General features: G+C 37.0%; 1 protein-coding gene across 2 annotated transcripts in view; it reads right to left on the bottom strand.

The window, feature by feature from the left end:
• The window catches only part of LOC127420704 (grainyhead-like protein 2 homolog), a 49,701-nt gene extending 31,340 nt beyond the window's left edge, over nucleotides 1-18,361 (bottom strand). The window contains exons 1-8 of one of the 2 annotated variants that reach the window (XM_051663192.1): nucleotides 18,125-18,361; nucleotides 14,918-15,104; nucleotides 13,863-13,930; nucleotides 13,382-13,739; nucleotides 10,891-10,946; nucleotides 10,647-10,803; nucleotides 9,390-9,501; nucleotides 4,839-4,933 (exon numbers count right to left, since the gene is read on the bottom strand). In XM_051663192.1, coding sequence (XP_051519152.1) covers nucleotides 4,839-4,933; nucleotides 9,390-9,501; nucleotides 10,647-10,803; nucleotides 10,891-10,946; nucleotides 13,382-13,739; nucleotides 13,863-13,930; nucleotides 14,918-15,104; nucleotides 18,125-18,144 — 1,053 coding nt within the window. In that variant the 5' untranslated portion in view covers nucleotides 18,145-18,361. Of the gene's footprint in view, nucleotides 1-4,838; nucleotides 4,934-9,389; nucleotides 9,502-10,646; nucleotides 10,804-10,890; nucleotides 10,947-13,381; nucleotides 13,740-13,862; nucleotides 13,931-14,917; nucleotides 15,105-15,235; nucleotides 15,270-18,124 lie in introns of those variants that run through there. The other variant, XM_051663193.1, reaches the window with a different exon arrangement.
• Between the last annotated feature and the right edge of the window lie 360 nt (nucleotides 18,362-18,721).

Below are 18,721 nucleotides of genomic sequence, written 5' to 3'. Positions count from 1 at the left end.
TAACGATACGGTAACCAATATATTGTGCATCCCTAATATCTCATATAATTAATCCAGATTCTTATGTGGCTGTTGCGTGACAACTTTCATGTTCATACTTTCTAACATCTTGTTCAGGTTTGACCTACACAGTCCTGACCGTTGAAAGTGCACATTGTTTTTCCCCTGGCAGCCACCTACACAGGCAAAACAGGTGCCTGCCTCGACACGTCTACCTGAACCACTGACTGCTACAAAACGCCACAGCTAATGTTCAGACCAAACATGAACTCTACAAACAGTGCTGTTTCAAATGTAACTGAACGAAGACTTCATCTTAAACTTTATCTTTATGTTGATTCCTTTTCAATTCCCTAGCAGTGTTTTTGTCTCTGCCTCCTCAACATCGATTATTGATCGGCAAGTTATTTTCTCAATTAGTTTTTGAGGCATCGATATATGAAATGTTCACTCAGCAATTTTTTTCTCATTTAAAAAGTTTTAATCTTATTGAAATGAATAGTAATTTTGTATGAAATCATGACCACTCGTGTGAGATGAAGAGTTCAGCAATATCAGGAACCTTATAAAAGCTGTTTTATTCTACATGGAGCGGGGGAGCCCTCAATTTGCTGCCATTTTAGGATCACATGACAAGCTGAATACTACTTGCTTCATCACAGTAACTGCCCTGTTATTAGACACTTTCATTCGTGGATTAAATTAATTCTGGTTTATTGTGATTAGTGAATTTCTACAATGACACTGTTACCTGAAAACTACTGTTTGAATAATGCAGCATCCAGGCCACTAGGTGTCAGTGTAAGCCAATGTAAGCCACTTCGACATACTTTAAAAATGACATTTAACATTAGCCATCATTTAAATTAGAAGCCTAATTTGTGTGCTTTCACTGTCAATTGGCCTTCTATTCAATGTAATTTGGGAGACCACAAAGGGGTGACTTTACATTTACTGTACTTAATACTGAAGGACGCATCGATGCCGTGCATGTGGCAGTCCAAAGATGAGAATCTAGTCACCATACACAAAAGCTATGACAGTTTTTGAACTTCTTCGTGAATTAATAAATTGACGTCAATGAGTGTGCAGGTTAGTGAGTGAAACTGCACAAACTGAACAATTATAAATGGCAATGTTTATTGTGTAATTTCTTTGTATGTAGCCTTGAATAGGTTTCATTCAAGCTGTCAAACCACAAAAAGACATACATAAGTGAAAATTCATTGTGTATGCTTTATGAAGTATACATATACACAATTTCACGAGTTCGCAGGTACATATAGTCCTGTAGCGCATTAAGGTAAACATATTTGGCGTGCTGTTTGAAGCAGAGGGGTTTGAGCGCGGGACTGGCTTAAGCTCCAAGATTCCCCCCTGGACTATCAGACTAAATAAAGAAATGGAAAAATAATTGAAATAATTGGTATAGGCATTATGCAATATATACGTTATTGGAGATGGGGAGGTGGAGTGATGCCGGAAGAATCGTCGTCGGAGCGAGGGAAGCAGGCGCTTATATATCCTTTAAATATGATTGGCAGCCCTAGATTAACAAGATCCTCCCGAATATACATTTGGAACTTCATATATCATCCAGTGATGGCTAGAATAAATAATCTATGTCCTTTGATAGTGATTTGGTTCAAATTTAATAGAAAACTATGCGAGATGCGCTCTGTGGCACTGCAGAATTTTGAGCAGCCTTAAAAGGTGGTGGCGGTGAACGTACCTTTTATAGAAAATAATTGTTTCAAATTTTAGAATGCGCCATTTTGTCAGACGCGTCCGGTTTGTAAGCCCTTTCAAAAATTTATAAAAAGAAAAAACTAAAGGGGGGCTGGGCAGCTCAGTGGTAAAGACGCTGGCTACCACCCCTGGAGTTCGTAGTTCGCTAGTTCAAATCCCAAGGTGTGCTGAGTGACTCCAGCCAGATCTCCTAAGCAACCAAATTGTCCTGGTTGCTAGGGAGGGTAGAGTCACTTGGGGTAACCTCCTCATGATCGCTATAATGTGGTTCGTTCTCGGAGGGGCGCGTGGTGAGTTGGGCGTGGTTGCCGCGGTGGATGGCGCTCTAAGCCTCCAAAAGCGCTATGTCTCCAAGGCAACACGCTCAACAAGCCACATGAAAAGATGCACGGGTTGACTGTCTCAGATGCGGAGGCAACTGGGATTCGTCCTCCGCCACCCGGACTGAGGCGAATCACTACGCAACCACGAGGACTTAAAAGCACATTGGGGCATTCCAAATTGGGAGAAAAAAAAAATAAAAATATTGTGCAACGAGTAGCTTTATTTATAATGTATCTAAAAAAATCAGACCTTATCTGATTATCAATGTGTGAAAAAGGCATCTATCCCAAGCCTAGTATACTGTATATCTGCTAAAATATACACAAGCATAAATAAATGACCTCAAACAGCTAACACACATGAATTAAAAGAAACAAAACTTCCTTTTTGATTTCAAGGGGTCTATAAAATTTATCACAAGTGCATGTAGGCACGAATACTGAAAGGTTTGTATTGTAGGTTTTTCTTGTACCTATGTCTTGCATGCTTTAATTATTCTCTTATAATGATTAAGGAACGTAAAATTATTAATTAAGGGATGTAAACCTCGTCTGACCCAGAAACATCTACTGTGGACCACTTGTAAAAACAACTGAGCCCCTCCACTCTGCACCAACAAAATCATTTCCACATCACAGATCAATGGCCCATGTTTATGGCTTCATCCGTTCCACCCTACCATGATGGGAAGCACTTTGAACTATTGGTCTTGCAGTAAAAGTAGAAAATATGTTAGATCAGAGCATGAGATGCTTATCAGATCAAATTGAGAGCCTTTCACAGCCCACTGCATGCTTTTACATGTATGAGCTTTGACTCGAAAAACAATCAAATCCAATTAAAAGCCCTTCCATTGTGCGGACACATCATATAGTTCCCACTAATGGGTTTTACCTGTGTGAGTTGTCCCTATGAAAAGCAAATGTTTGAGTAGAGCGCTTCAGTTGAATATACTCTAGAGGTGAGTGATTGAACTGAGCTTTATTGCGACAGAAGAGCCATACAAGAGCTAAAATAGCAGGGCAGGACTCTGCCTGTGAAGCTGGGCGGATCTGGACACAGGTTTGTGTGTGTATACGGCTGTGTACACAGACCTGGTCCATTTCCTACTCCGAGTATTGCACAGGTGAAACCCGAGACCCCATAGAGGAGAAAATGTATAAATTAATCTCTATAAGATTAATAGACATTACAGGAAATGAAGGCATTGTGAATCCCAAATATCATAGCTCTCAGGCAGTGTTCAACAATGGGAGAGAGAGCAAAGCGTGTAAAATACACATATCAGATATCGTAACACTCCACCCAGTGTCTCAATAACATTTTGTGTATTACACACAACGATGGTATGTCTGAATAAGCCCTGGTCAAAATAAATGGATGCATTGATGTAGTCATTGAGTTAAAAGAATAGTTCATCCAAAACAGAAACTTCTATCATTATGTACTCACCATGTTGTTCCAAAAACATATAACTTTCTTTCCTCAGTGGAACGCAAAAATGAATATTTTTGAAGACTGTACTGGATGTTCTTTTCTTATCAAATTTTATGGGGACTGCTGTTTTCAAGCTTAAAGAAGGACACAAAAGCAGCATAGAAATTTCAAAAATCTGGTCTAAAAGAATTGTGCACTATATTCCAAGTCTTCTGAAACCATACGACAACTGAACAACTGAAGGAGAAAATTACCAGTGGAATATTGCAGGTTCAGTACAAGTTAAGCTCAATCGACAGCGTTTGTGACATAATGTTCAACAAACATTAATTTAGATTTTCCCTTCCTTTTCTTTAATAAAAAAGCAAAAATCTGGGTTAAAGTGATGCACTTACAATGGAAGTGAATAGGGGCCAAACAAGAACGTTAAAATACTAACTTTTTCAAAAGTATAGCCACAAGACATAAACAATATGCATTTTAACATGATTTTAATGTGATAAAATCACCAACCTTTTCTGTGTAAAGTTATAGCCAATTTTACAACTTCATTGCCATAATGATGTAATGTCAACAAACCCTAAAACCCTAAGATGACTGTAAAGATTATAATTTACAAAACTTTACAGCTCAAATAATACCAAGTTTTAACAGAAGAATTAATGTAAGTGCTTTTATAAAATGTTAAGCTTTACATTTCTGTCTTTAGACCCTCAAAACATTGTGCCCATTCACTTCCATTGTGCTCCAAGTGCCTCAATTGTACCTCGATTTTTGCTTTTTTAAAAGAAATGGAAGGATGATTTTATTTTTATTTTTTTTTGTAATCAACATTATGCCACAAATGCTGTCGCTTGAAATTAACTTGTATTGATCCTGGAATATTCCTTTAAATTTTTGTCTGTTTTCACCCAAAGTTATAAATTCAGAAGTATAGGAAAATGTCGCATGAGTTGTATGGGCTGCTTTTATGGTGTTTTTTACATCCTTTTAGAAGCTTAACAGTTATAGTCCTATTCATTGTATATACATAAAAATGAGTGACAAGAACATTCTCCAAAATTTCTCCATTGGTGTTGCATGAAAGATCAAGTCAAATGGCTTTGGAATGACATGGAGGTGAATAAGTGATTTCAGAATTTTCCTTTTTGGTGTAGCAATTCCTTTAACCCAACAAACTGCACGTGCCATTTCATCATGTACGAAGATCAATAATGCTAGCAGGATGTCCATAAATCCAAAACACACATTGAAAAACATGCCCATTGTAAAGTTGCTCTGCCAATTCTGAGTTGCTGTGTACACAGTCTTGGTGCAAGATGACTAACCTTGCCCTCCTCGTTCACGTCCCAAGTAAAGGACACAGCATTGTAGGCGATTTCTTCAATATTCCCAATTGTGTTGAAGCTCTCTTTGTAGTCAGCTGTGGAAATAAAAAACAAGAGAGGTCAGTTCCCATCCTAGCTGAAACAAAACCGCAAAAAAACAACCAGCATATGATGTGTTTTGGACACCAAAAGAATAAAAACTATAATGGTCGACAAGCTTTAGTAATGTTTTCCTGAAGAACAACATGGCTATGCAGGTCCATCAGCACCAGACCAGAACTAACCTGAATAAAGCAGCCAAAACCAGCATGAAGAACCTACAGACAAAGTCTTGCAGGGCTGGAGGCATGTACAATATTTCAGAAAATATACTGTATATGTGACTGATTTTAGAAAATTGCTTCTTGACTGTACAATCTGGATTCACAAACAGCCCTGATGAGAGGCAATAGCAGATGCCACCGACATAAAACAAAGCGTGCCAAAGCAAGCAATCCATTGTTAAGGTTAATAAGACTGGTGTATATAAAACAGCATGCTTCCACGCAAGATAGCGCTTATCTGTTTATGTAAACAAACTCTTACTTTTTAAAGTAGCCACTTGCTAGGCTAGCACCCATTTATGGCCATTCACACTTTAAACATGTCTGTGATTCAATCTACACTCTTACTTTATAGATTTACAGTACATTACAGTACATGAGTGATCTCATTGCCAATATGACAGCTGGAGTCTGGCTGTCTATGCTAGCTTAGCTGCAGCAGTTAACTTTACTTTTACATTCTTGTGTGGTACTTCTCTTTGAAGTAGTGTTGCCAACTTCAAAAGAGGTAAATAAGGGAAACGCTCTCAGTTTCTTTATACCACATAAGCCATTTGAGATTTAATTAAACCACTGGTTGCAGGTGTAAACTAACCACAAGACCAAGTAAAAACTAAATGCTATGCAATCACGAATGCCTGCAGTTATGTACCATTTTTTCATACACTGTGTATGTGTATAAAATATTGTCACTGCTTGAATGAAATAAGTGCTAAAATGCATTTGAAATGCAGTTTCTTTGATTTTGTCTTACTGACAAATAACGTAATTGCATATGTTTTAAACATTTTAATATAGCATCTGTGTAAAATAGCAAGAGTAAGTGATGGGGCACTCACAATTCACAGAAACGTTTTCTGTTTAACTTTTTTTTTTTTTTTTTTTTTTACATTGACTGTTGTGTACGAAACTGATTCAAATGTTGAAGATTTGTGGGTAAAAGCGGGACAAACTTCATCCCGTATGGATTTAATATGGAATGCATTTCAGTACTATAAACAATAATTTTTAGAGACGGTTGTTGAACCAATTCCTAAATGACTTTAAGAAAGACATATAATTCCAAAACATAAAATACAATCTTTGTGCTTGGTTTAGATGAAAACTCAACTGAAACTAGATTTTTACATTATCTGAAGAAAATGTAAGTGGTGCTAGCCTGTGCTAAACTTGCCTCCACAATGCTAGGGTGTTGTGTGTGGTTGCCTGGGCGTTGTTATGCTGTTGGTATGGGTGTTCTTGATTGTTTTTAACTCATTTCTATGCTCGTTGTTTTGGGTGGTTGCTTACTGGCCCAAGACGCTATGATATTCAGGTCCCAAGATATGGCTCGGGTCCCTCCTTCACTGTAGGTCTATGGATTTTTTTTTTTTTACACTTGTTTTCACCCACCAGGTGTAAACCTGAAGTCCAATCTTTTGGAAAACTAACAGCACACCTCTCCTCCAGAAGCCATAATATTTGAGGTATCATTTATGTCTGTACATAAACGTTACACACCAAATTTTAATAGTTAGGTTTAGGGGTTTGTTCAAATCCCTAACCTCAGCAATAGTAATAGTGATGCTTGCCTTAGCAAACACCACAAATTAGACTTCCTGCCTTTAGTTGTGCAGTTCTTTGGTGTATAATTAGCAGCCGTTACAGGGGCGTTCATCTCCATGTCACACCGGCTTAAGTACATCCTCCACATGTCTTACTTTGAAGTAGCCTAGTGGATTAGGAAGGGCAAAACCTTTCCTAATGGATTGCCTTAGCGTGGTTCAGCAAGACTCGAGCACACCCGTTCATGTCCGTTAGCCAGCTCCCCGCGTTAAATAGCCCCATTCAAATACCAGCTCCAGTGACATGGCCCCCAGCCTAAGGAACAATCCCAATTCAACTGCTATTCAAATACAAACCGTGGAGGTGTCAGGTTTCAGTCACTGTCTTCCCTACTTGGCTTCAGCATGCCAAATGCCAGGAGGTCTGCCCACTTCATCAGTACACCTTGTCATTCTTCAAACACCTTAGTGCAAAGTTAAGCACTTGCCTTGAAGCGTCTCATCGAAACATTCTTAAATTTTTAACCTGTTTAGCAAGGCAGGTTTTTAAAAGAGAGATGGTTGCCATCACGGCTCAGATATTCCCTAGGGGTGCTCCCAGGCTTTGAAAGTCTCCAGGCCAAATCTTGACAAAGAACATAGCAGAGCATCTGATTACTTGAAATGAGGGCAGGACAAGATGCAACAGGCTCAAGATGAATGATCTATGAAGGTGTGACTGGACTGTGAAGAAGTTGTGAAATGTTTAAACTCATAGCTGCCCCAATTCAGATGGACTCCCACAACTTTAATCCAGTGTGTGTGTTTTGCCTCATTAAACTTGCAGAAACTGGGCTAGTAAACTGAAGGTTGAAGGCTCAAAGGGGTGATTCCTGAACTGACCACTGTGCCCTTACTCAACCACGTTGCTCCAAGAGGACTGTCCCTGTAATAAAATGCTCTGCTGCTCTGAATAAGAAACCGCCCATGAAATGATGTCCATGAGAGTCCATGGGCTGCTGAAAATGTATCTTCACTCTTTTAAAATTTTTATGATATACTGTGACCAGTTTTGACAACAGTTGTTGCTCAATACTTTTTCTTCTAAGAACTGTGTGGAGACTCAAGTGTGGATTGATGCAATGCACTGAACAAGTCCTTGAAACACATTTTACCCCTCATTACGAACATCAATGTAAAGTTATATAGTTCATAAAACCCTTGTTTCCTATGCCAATAAAATTTTCATTTAAAAGGCTATCTAAAAAGCTAAGGGCAAACTCTCTAGTCAAAGTTCTGTGTGCACAGCCATTTACCAAATCAGTGCCCATGAGCAGAGCAAAGGGAAACCAAGAGGAACCAATCTCCTGTGATCCCTGAGGCTAGGCTTCAAAACAGTGGTAAATACACAATGAGATATTTTGAAGTCAAGCAAATACAGTACTTTGTCCATAGGGCAACTTCAGACCAAAAAGCATTGAGCAATAATTTAGTGAATAATTTTAAGATCATTTGAAACATACTCTATGCAAGAATGTGAATGCAAATGCTTCTAGATATGCAAGCAAGGATTTTATGAATCACTGCGCTTTGAAATGTTTTCTCTTTCAGGTCAACTACTGTTATGGCAAAGCAACAGTTTGAAGAGAATTTCGTCTAGTTAATCTGTTGACATGGTTATAAGTAGGTACATAAATAATAGCACATCCGGTTAAATGGCACAGGAATTTGAAAGTAACTTTACAGAGTGCAACAGTGCCCGTCCACTTCTTCAGCCGTCTTGGTTCCAGAAGTATTTTTCCCATTATTTTTTTTCCATAGGGATTTCATTAAATCCTTCATAAATGAGTTGTAAGCCATGAACCAAACCAACCAGCTTTGAGGTGAATCACAACTGAAATTACATACTTTGATTTAAAGCAAATTTGAAAATCAGACATAAAGACAAAGGCAAAGGCACAAGACTGTTTACTTAAGGTCTTTCATGAGGGAATAAACTACAGTCCCATGAATAATTGTGGATGACATAATCAAATTAAAAACTATGGGAAAATAGAAAACTGTTAATTTCAAGTTGTTGATTATAATTATGGAATCAATATACAGTATATTGCAAAATATTGAGATATATACAGTACTTAAGTAGTTTGAGAGTGTAAGGAGACAGACTCGATTGCATCATTTGCAGTGCATCATGGGAGTAGGTGGTTGCTACTGAGCTCTTTTTATCTGACTGCTGGATTTTCACCTTTAGGATCATGGGTAGTGTAGTTCTTCACCACATAGTCCACTATTAATCACAAATAAAAATAAAAATTGAAATAACGTGGACTGATTGCTTCAACAGACGCATCTACAATCAATTAACAACCTCGGAGCTCACAGCAGTTCTGTCTTTAAAGGTTTAGAAGTTATCGTTAATAATCAATTCGCCTATTGGAATTTTTAATTTCGCAACCAGACTGTTGTGCTTTGTTGTCTCCTTAAGTCTGAGGTGTGCTACTGCCACATTAATGCCAGAATGCACATTAAGTATGTACAATGAGACAGCACGCTTGTTATGTGTGACCAAGCATTTGTGTAGTTGCATAGAGTACATTTCTGGCCCACTATTGTGAGCTGGGCTAAGTCAACAATGACTGATCCTAGAGCGGGGCTTAAACTTGGAACTAACAGCTTTCTGAAGATTGGAGAAGAAACCTCACCAATGTCCAGAACCCTTTGCTTGGCCGTGTGCTGTCGAGAGTGCCAATACTTCCAGTACTTGAGCTGCTCGTCACGGTTCTTATCTTCACTGAACACAACCATGATGACACTCTAATAGAGGAAACGAGGAAGAAGACGTAAACAGAGGTTATCACAATCCACTTGATTACTTTATGCCTTATGTGTATTCCAAATTATCAAGAGCTGAGCAAAATCTATAACTGTTACAGTACAAAATGATATAAAACCTTCAGTCATGATTAAATTACTACAACACTACCACCTCCTAAAACTACATCTCCATCATGAAGAAGCAATGTCCAAGAATCTTAACCTTATTTAACTAACACTGCGTTCCATTCAACTCAGACTGTCTGAATTTCCAAATTTCTACTTGAAAAAGTGCAATAGAACGCCACTTGAAGTCATTCTTCCAACTTGGAAATCCACAACTCTGATTTCGCAGTGATGATGTCACGTGAACAGGGTGGCACCCAGGGAAATGTACATAATTAATGATAAATATTTGTGTTTAAATGAATAAAATGCATCAGTATGTCAAAGTTCCAACAATACATGATAATAAAACCTGTTTAGCAAACATTTGCAGAGACAGAAGTGTTAAAAATGATAAATGACCTTCCATATTGTTAATAATTGTACACCTGTAGAACAAATGCTAGCATTCTTATCCTGCATTCAAAATCTAACTGCAAGGCTAACTCAGGACTCCAGACTAAAAGAAAATTTCTACGGAATTAAATGAAACATTTAGGAGCCAAATGGCTGTTTTTAGTTGCCAAATTACAGAACTGCATAATTTAGATGTTACAAAGTCTTTACTTACTGTGACGGGGCAGCCCGGATGCAGTTTATTGTGCTACCAAAATACCAATAATAACCAGAAAAAAACATACATTTATAATTATGAACAAGCCTGAAATACTGCAGGGACTCTTATTTTGAAATGTCTGCACTCCCAGGTGTTCTCACAAACAGATAAAGAATGCAAAATATGCATTCTTACAATCATTACAATGTATTACAATATAATCTAGATTTTAAATTATTGCTACAATTATCTATTTTTAGTCACATTTGTGACAATTTTAGTTGCAGTCTGGAGCCCTGTAACTGTAGCGTTGCTGTTTTGTTTCCCTGTCCAGCATCTTAATAATCATCAGGCAATGGAACGTCTTAACGGTCGGAAGTTGAAGAGCATCCCATATCTGACTTAGAGTAAGCATTCCACTCACCCTCACTTTGCTGATGGGATGTCGGAGGCGTTTATTGGCACTTGTCTCATTCAGTGTAATGGCGTAGAACTGGCCCTTGTTCAGGTAGGTCATGGGCCCCTCACCCTGCTTCTGCCGCAAAGACCTGGTGGCCTCTAGTGTGTACTGGAAGGTGTCTCTGTGGGACAACATTCTAGGTATGTGAGAGCTTCAAGACTACTGCCGTACACTTATTCCATGTAGCGCATTTGGAATGAAAACTTACATATCTGACTGGTCAAATTTGAAATCATCAGCTCCAAGAGATGAAGAGCGGTACTTCTGCATCAAAAGAAACATTAATTCAACCATTCATTTGCCTTAGTAGAGCCACTTAAATTCAATTGATTGAGGTTTTGTCACATGTAATACATTAAAGGAATAGTTTTTTCCTCAAAAGTGAAAAATCTGACATTATAGACACTAGGTGCATCCCAAACCGCACACTTCTGCACTATTCTACGTCACTTTAAAGTGTAAGTAGTGCGAGTAGTATGTTTACACAGAAAATGCAACAAAATGCATCTGCCATTACATTCCCTTGCACTATCTGTATATAACAGATTTGTGTTTGTACATACATTTAAATATATTTTTTATTTTATTTTTTTGTTGTATTTTCTATTCGCCTTTTATTTTTATTCTATTTTCTATTATCTCAGTCTTGTTGTTGTATTGTCTTTGCACTGGAAGCTTCTGTCACCAAGACAAATTCCTTGTATGTGTAAGCACAATTGGCAATAAAGCTCATTCTGATACTGATTCTGAAAAGAAGTGTACTAGAAGTACCCGGATACAGGGGCGCCGTTATGGGGGGGAAGGTTAGGATGATTCTAAGGGTCCAGGACAAACATGGGACTCAGCAGAACTCCAAGTCTTTTCCTGCATGATTTTCAAAAATGCGCTTCCTATCGAGCGCATCAAAACGCTTTCAGCGAGAGACACAGTTGTTGACAAGGTGACGGTGCGCAATCATGAAAGGCGTCCGTGTCCTTAAAAAATTAAGTAGGACTTTTGGATCAGATTGCAATATGAAATATTGGCAATTTCCATGACTGGTGGTAAAATATGAAATGTCTCAACAACTCTACCCACACAAACACATACATATAAATACGATTGTTATAAACTTGTAAAACCACTTTATGTACTCTATATTGTTGTATGACACTATATTTCTATATTACTGTACAATCAATCAATGTATTACAAAAATACTAGTGTTAAATTAAATGCATTGAATACCATAGGAAATACATTATATAGGACTGACATATGCATTCTGGTTTCATGGAAATTCTCTTATAATTTCAAAAAATAATCAACAAAAAATTGTAAAAGTTAGTTCACATGATAAAAGACACCTTAATTGAGGAATACCTGCTGTGGCAGATCAAAAGACCACTTCATGTAAAAAAAAATTGTCTTACAAACTAGATGAATTTTTGACCCACAAATGCATTCTGGGGTTAAATCAACATTTAAAATCCAATTCAATTCAAACATTGTAATATATATATATATATGTATATATAGGCTTTATATTCTTTATATTCATTTATTATATAGTTATTTCTATCAAATGCATTGATATTTTAATGAATGTTTCAAACTCAGGTTTGTTTTTTAGTGTCTCTTATTGAATGTGCAATCATGCTTATGTTCATGTTTATTAATACTGATAACTTTTAATGAAAACAAAAATGTTGTACAGGTTGCAATAAAATAGGTGTCCAAAATGCAAAGTTGTCAGGGATCCCAAAAATCCTAACAGTGCCCCTGCTCAGCGCTTACGAATAGTTGTATGTAGCGGAAGGGGTGGAGTTACCTGGCTGAGCTGCTGGTCTGACAAAATTGTAAATAATGGAGAATGTAGCAACTAGTGAAACTTTACAAATGTAAGTGTAATGCTTTACAATCACCCTACACTGTGTGAATATGTACATTGTTTGAGATACACATGTTGAACTAAGGATGACTAATGTATTAAAGCTAACAGTAACACATCGTGTGCATTTGACACGTCACTCCCGTCAGCTGTTAAACGCTTAATGCTTCTGTGTAATAAAAAAAAAAAAATGTTAGTGTTCCATTTTGGGACAATACTACACTTTGAAAATTCATACACTACATGGCTGAGTGTACAGTATAGTGTATACTATAAGTGCATAACAGGAGAATTACTGAAGAATATTATTTCACTTTTACTATTTTTTCAAACAACGATAGTCCATTGTGACAATGGCTGTCAAGCTCCAAAAAGGTCAAAAACACCATTAAAATAGTTTTAGTTAACTTGTGCTATATATTCCAATTCTTTTGAATACTGTGACTGAAATATATGGTGTTTGGTTTCAATAATGTTAAGCCTGGCATATCAAATCTAAATGTGTCATTTTTTGACTCATTTGAAATTTTCAGTGAATAACAACTTAAACTTCAGTCTGTTCCTTAAACAAAGCTATCATGTATCTTCAGAATAATACAAATTTAGCATATAAATTGCATGGACTAATTTTTTTTTTTTTTTTTTGTCTTTTTGGAGCTTGACAGATGTGGTCACTCTGTAAAAGAACATTCAAAAAAATGATTATATGTTCGACAGCTAATATAACAGCATACGGATTTGCAATAACATGGTAAATAATAGCAGAAATTTAATTTGTGGGTAAACTATTCCTTTAACATAACATTCATTACTCTTCAAATTCTGTCACCTCATTGCAGTCTTCTTCATATGTGCTATCTGGACTACTGCGATGGTCGTCCTTCCCATATTCACTATGACATACTGTCGGGGTGTCGAACGAGTGGGTCTGTTCATAAATGACCCGTGTTTGCTCCTCGCCCTCGGTCCTGTAGTGAACCCCTGAACCCAAGAAAACAGGGGTGTACACCTCAGCTTTTACCACTGCAACGGCCCCACTCTCCCCTGACCCCACGCTGTACTGCTCCCGCTTATTTTCCTGGTGATCATTGTTGACCGACAGATTAACTGGCACTGATTTCAGGACCTGCACGTGGTTATCAAACGTTTCTGGCTCCATCTGACTACTGTTTCCCACCACCGTGATTCTGAGAGGGACACATAAACACAAGGTATGCATAATGGAAATATATTTGGTACAAAATATGGCTCATGTACATTATCAGCCATATTTATTCAACTGCATATTCACAATAGATTCATTTACTGACCTCTTTTCCTGTTCCTCTGAAATTTCAGCAACTTTGCTGATGGGTAATACTCTCTTGTCTTTGGGTACCTGCAGAGGATAAAACACCAGTGAACAACAGTAATCGTGGTATGTGTCATGGTATTTTGGTGTGTCGACTTTATCATTGGCATTTTTTACCATAGTGGCTTCAGTATAGGCTTAACACTATGAAGAAACTAAATTAAACCGTATGAAAACTAAAATCTTGGTCAATTAATAAGAGTGGTAATTCCGGGGCCTGGGTAGCTCAGCGAGTATTGACATTGACTACCACCCCTGGAGTCACGAATTCGAATCCAGGACGTGCTGAGTGACTCCAGCCAGATCTCCTAAGCAACCAAATTGGCCCGGTTGCTAGGGAGGGTAGAGTCACATGGGGTAACCTCCTCGTGGTCGCTATGTGGTTCTCGCTCTCGTTGGGGCACGTGGAGATTTGTGCGTGGATGCCACGGAGAATAGCGTGAAGCCTCTACACGCGCTACGTCTCCGCGGTAACGCGCTCAACAAGCCACGAGATAAGATGCATGGATTGACGATCTCAGACGCAGAGGCAACTGAGATTCGTCCTCCACCAACCGGATTGAGGTGAGTCACTACGCCACCACAAGAACTTAGAGCGCATTGGGAATTGGATATTCCAAATTGGTGAGAAAAGGGGATAAAACAAAACAAAATAAAAATTATATCACAGAGATGTTCAAATTTTAAATATTGTTATTGATTCCATAGCAACTTGTGGTCTGTTTCTCACACAAAGCTATAATATGACTTTAGAAAACTTGGAATATAGTGACGAGTGGACTAATTTATGAAACTTTAATGGTGCTTTTTGGAATATGACAGCTACAGTTACTTTTGCTAAATATCTCCTTTGGTGTTCCACAGAAAAGAGAAAAATCGAATGGGTTTTGAACGAGATGAGAGTAAATGATGACAGTAACATCTGTAACGTTTCCCTGATCCTGTAACATTTAAATGACAATAGTGTAATTATTGTTAGTGAGGACAGTAAGACAATCAGCTGATGTGGCTGACCTTGTAGTACTCATAGAGGAGCCCTAAAGCTGCAGCACTGTCTTCATCTCCATTGATGCTCATCATGGCCTTTGTGGCCGCAGTAAGAGGGTTTTCCAGGTAAGACCTCCAGGCCTCATCCTCGCTGGTGTAGGCCCGACGTGGGTGGAAGGACTGCTCATTGGGCACCACTACCACCAGCCTCTTACTGCAACACACACAAGCATATCAGCACACCGGCAGACAGAAACATACACACAGACATTAATGATCCAACTGATAAAGCTTCATGTAAAAGCTCTATTTTGCATACTGATGAAAACAACCTGCACACTGCACCTTTTGTGAGCGTCTGATGTACGGTGTATCAATGCCATCATCTCATCAACCAAATAATGATGTTTAAAAAAAGTCCTTTGTATTTAGCTACCTGACAAATGACTACAGCTAAAATGTACTGACACACAACATGAGGAAGTAGTACTGTTGGCTCAGTAGTGTTGTGATAGGGTGAGACTCTTTAAACCAATACCAATTATAGCCTAGGTTTATTCAACATATAGTAGCCACAAAATGTGTTTGGACACGTAAGCAACACATATGTATGCATTTCATTGGTTTCGATAACCAAGTATCAAACCAAGGAGCATTTATTGTAAAGAAAGATAGCACAAAAACACTTTTTCAAGCAAGATATTTTATTAAAATAAAGTGGTTTTAAATCATAAAACTCATCAAAATGAAAACAAAAAATATTTCGTATTTGTGGTAGTCAAAAGTTAATGGAACATTTAACATTTAATGCAGTGCGATGAGTTGCACCTGTGGTTACTCTGCTAGGATACCTATATGAACTTGAGAGGGACTGACTTCATACTTCCAAATAATAATAAGAAGAAGAAGAAGAAGAAGAAGAAGATAAAGAAGAAGAATCCCCTTGACAACAGTTAAGTAAATCACTTGCTCTAATATTCTGATATTTAATGCAATTATATATATATATATATATATATATATATATATATATATATATATATATATATATATATATATATATATATATATATATATATATAGATATAGATATATTAGAGGTAGACCGATCGGTTTTACAGTTTAATCTATGCTGATAGTTGCCAGTAGTTTTAATCTATAAAAAGCTTAATTTGGTAAATACTTAAATATAGAGGACTGTAACGGAGCCAAGTCTCTGTCATTTCAAAATAAGTACATGTATTCCATGGTCTTCCGTGGTCTTGTTTAGTTAAAAGTCCCAAGTTATGCACCAAATCTTCATTTTTTTCTGGTTATATTGGGATTTTGGTTGCACAATCAACTGCTTGGATTTTATTCATTTTGGACTCTTGTAGCTTCAATTTCTGTGCCTTTCATAGTAAGAAAAGGCTTTTTTTTACATTCTATAAATCAATTTTTAAAACTAGCAGCCAATTAATCAGTCATCTGCCTTTTCCACCACCTTAGTTATCATATTGTCAAAATCCACTATCAGTTGACCTCTATTATATATATATTATAAATATATATATATATATATATATATATATATATATATATATATATATATATATATATATATATATTTGGGGCCACTGTGTATCAATGCGTTGTAATTATACAATAATACAAACACCATTACTGCACTGTAGGCTACTCTTGTTCTATACGTTTCCAATTGTGTTTTTGTGCGATCTAACACCATGATACATTTATAAAATCAAAAGAGACTCATCTTTTTTTTTTTTTAAACTGTCAATAATCTTTAGATAAGTCTTTGGTTCCAGTAAAGGACAGTTCTCAACTGGTTTCCTCACTGTAGGTTTATTGTGTAAGACAAAAATCTAACCACCCGTTTTAACATATTTTATTTTTTATCAAATCTGGGTTTGATACACTTTAGTTAACATAGGTTAAAAACTAAATTAAATTATTCTTAAGGTTACTCTTAGTTTAGTTATCCTTAATGTGAAGTCCATAAAGTTCTTTAAAGTATTTAAGACAAGGCAAGGCCATTTATTTCTAAAGCACAATTAAAAACAACAGACTGTTGTTTTGTGCAGTACAATAATAATAATTAAAAAAGTAAAAGACATTAAAAAAAATATTGTAAACATAAGTATAAATGTATCAATAAACAAAACTGACAAAGGGACAGATAAATCTCAAATTCATGCTTTAACTAAAAGCCTGCGAGAAAAGAAGAATTTTTAACTGAGATTTCAAAGATAACAAGGTTGGAGCTGTTGTAAAATAGAGGCGTAAACTGTTCCAAACAAAACATCATTTAATATTATATTTTCATGTAAATGTCTAAGATTAGAAAACACACTCCTTCAATAAAAGCAGTGTCAAACAACACAATAGTCATTCATCAGAGCACACAATGCACAAGTGTACACAGAGCATTTTCACTGGAGTAGGTATTTCGCGGGAACATGTTTTTATGTCATTTGATTAGAATAGTAAACAGTGAACTATATTAACCTTAAGTCTTTGACACACCAAGATATTAATTTTCCCGCTCTGAGAGATGACAAGATCCGTTAACACAACCCACAATCTTAAAGAAACAGCAATTCAATTCATTTATTTGACTTATTTTTTTCTTTTTTACTTTACTGTAGTCACACAAACAGAAATACTGTTATTTTTTATTGATTTATTTATTTTTGTAAGAAACATCACAGTCTAGATTAAATCAAACAAAGCAACTGATCTCCCCAACTAAAAAAGTCTGAACATCCTTTCAAACTTCGCAAAATCATGCAGAATCTTTCATATTGGGCTTTTAAAAGTTCACTTAACATTTACAAAAGATATTCTTGACGACATAATAAAAGACCAAATAGGAAATCCTTTGTTGAGAAGAGAAAACATTATTTTTAGTACGATCTTCACACGTATGAAGAAATATAATTATTAAGCGTAAATGAAAACAAGGAATTTCAGGCTGAAATTGACGGGATTTCCTCCATGAAAAATGGCGTTTTGTCCGCAAAAATACTTTCCCTCTAAGGTGCGTTTTATCAATAAAAACAACAATAAACCAAACTAAATCAACTTGTGATAATATTCTACGTTACATGATCGCAAATAATACGACGATAAAATACAGTTTTGACGAGAAGAGTCTGTATTTGATTCCAGTCAAACTGCAGAAGGGGACGCGGTGACGTTCAGGGAAGATTGTGTCGCAGTCATGACTCTTACCTGTCTGTCTCCTGTGACATATTTCTCTTCTTCCGCGGTTCTTCCTTGTGAAACTGGACTTTCAAGTCGGTGCAGGTAACAGAAGACAGAGAGCGAGTGAGAGAGATGCCAGAACCTGGGCTACAGGTAAGTCTACTTTTCTCTCCCGGATTATTTCACAAGGTCTGAAGGAGCAGGTAGGACACACCTGAGCAGCCCAGTCCTTCCCTGAGATTTCAACGTGAAATTTTGAGTTTCAGAAGTATTTTTTAAAAGTTTATAATATGAAAAAAATATTCTTTAAATGTTCTATATTCTTATTGTTTGCGTATTGACGACCTACAGGTTAGTTATACTTTGAAGGCTTTTTTTCTGTGTAAAGTATTTGGGTTCAAGTAGGGGCGGGCAAGCGCTCTGATTGGTTGAGGTGCGTAAAACGAGCTCGCCGATTGGCTGCTGCGTCACAACACTGGTTAAAAGACCCGCCTCACCCGTAAATGAAGGGCACGATGGAGCGATGAGAAGTCCGAATCATTCAGAATAGGCTACTTATGTGCCTAGGTTTTCGATTAAGTAAATAGGGTGTGCATAATGCTTTTTTTGGTTCTATTATGTCAC

This window comes from Myxocyprinus asiaticus, chromosome 30, assembly GCF_019703515.2.
Source record: "Myxocyprinus asiaticus isolate MX2 ecotype Aquarium Trade chromosome 30, UBuf_Myxa_2, whole genome shotgun sequence".
NCBI lineage: Eukaryota > Metazoa > Chordata > Actinopteri > Cypriniformes > Catostomidae > Myxocyprinus > Myxocyprinus asiaticus.
Note: the sequence above shows the minus strand (reverse complement) of the source record. Positions and strands in the feature narration are given on the sequence as shown.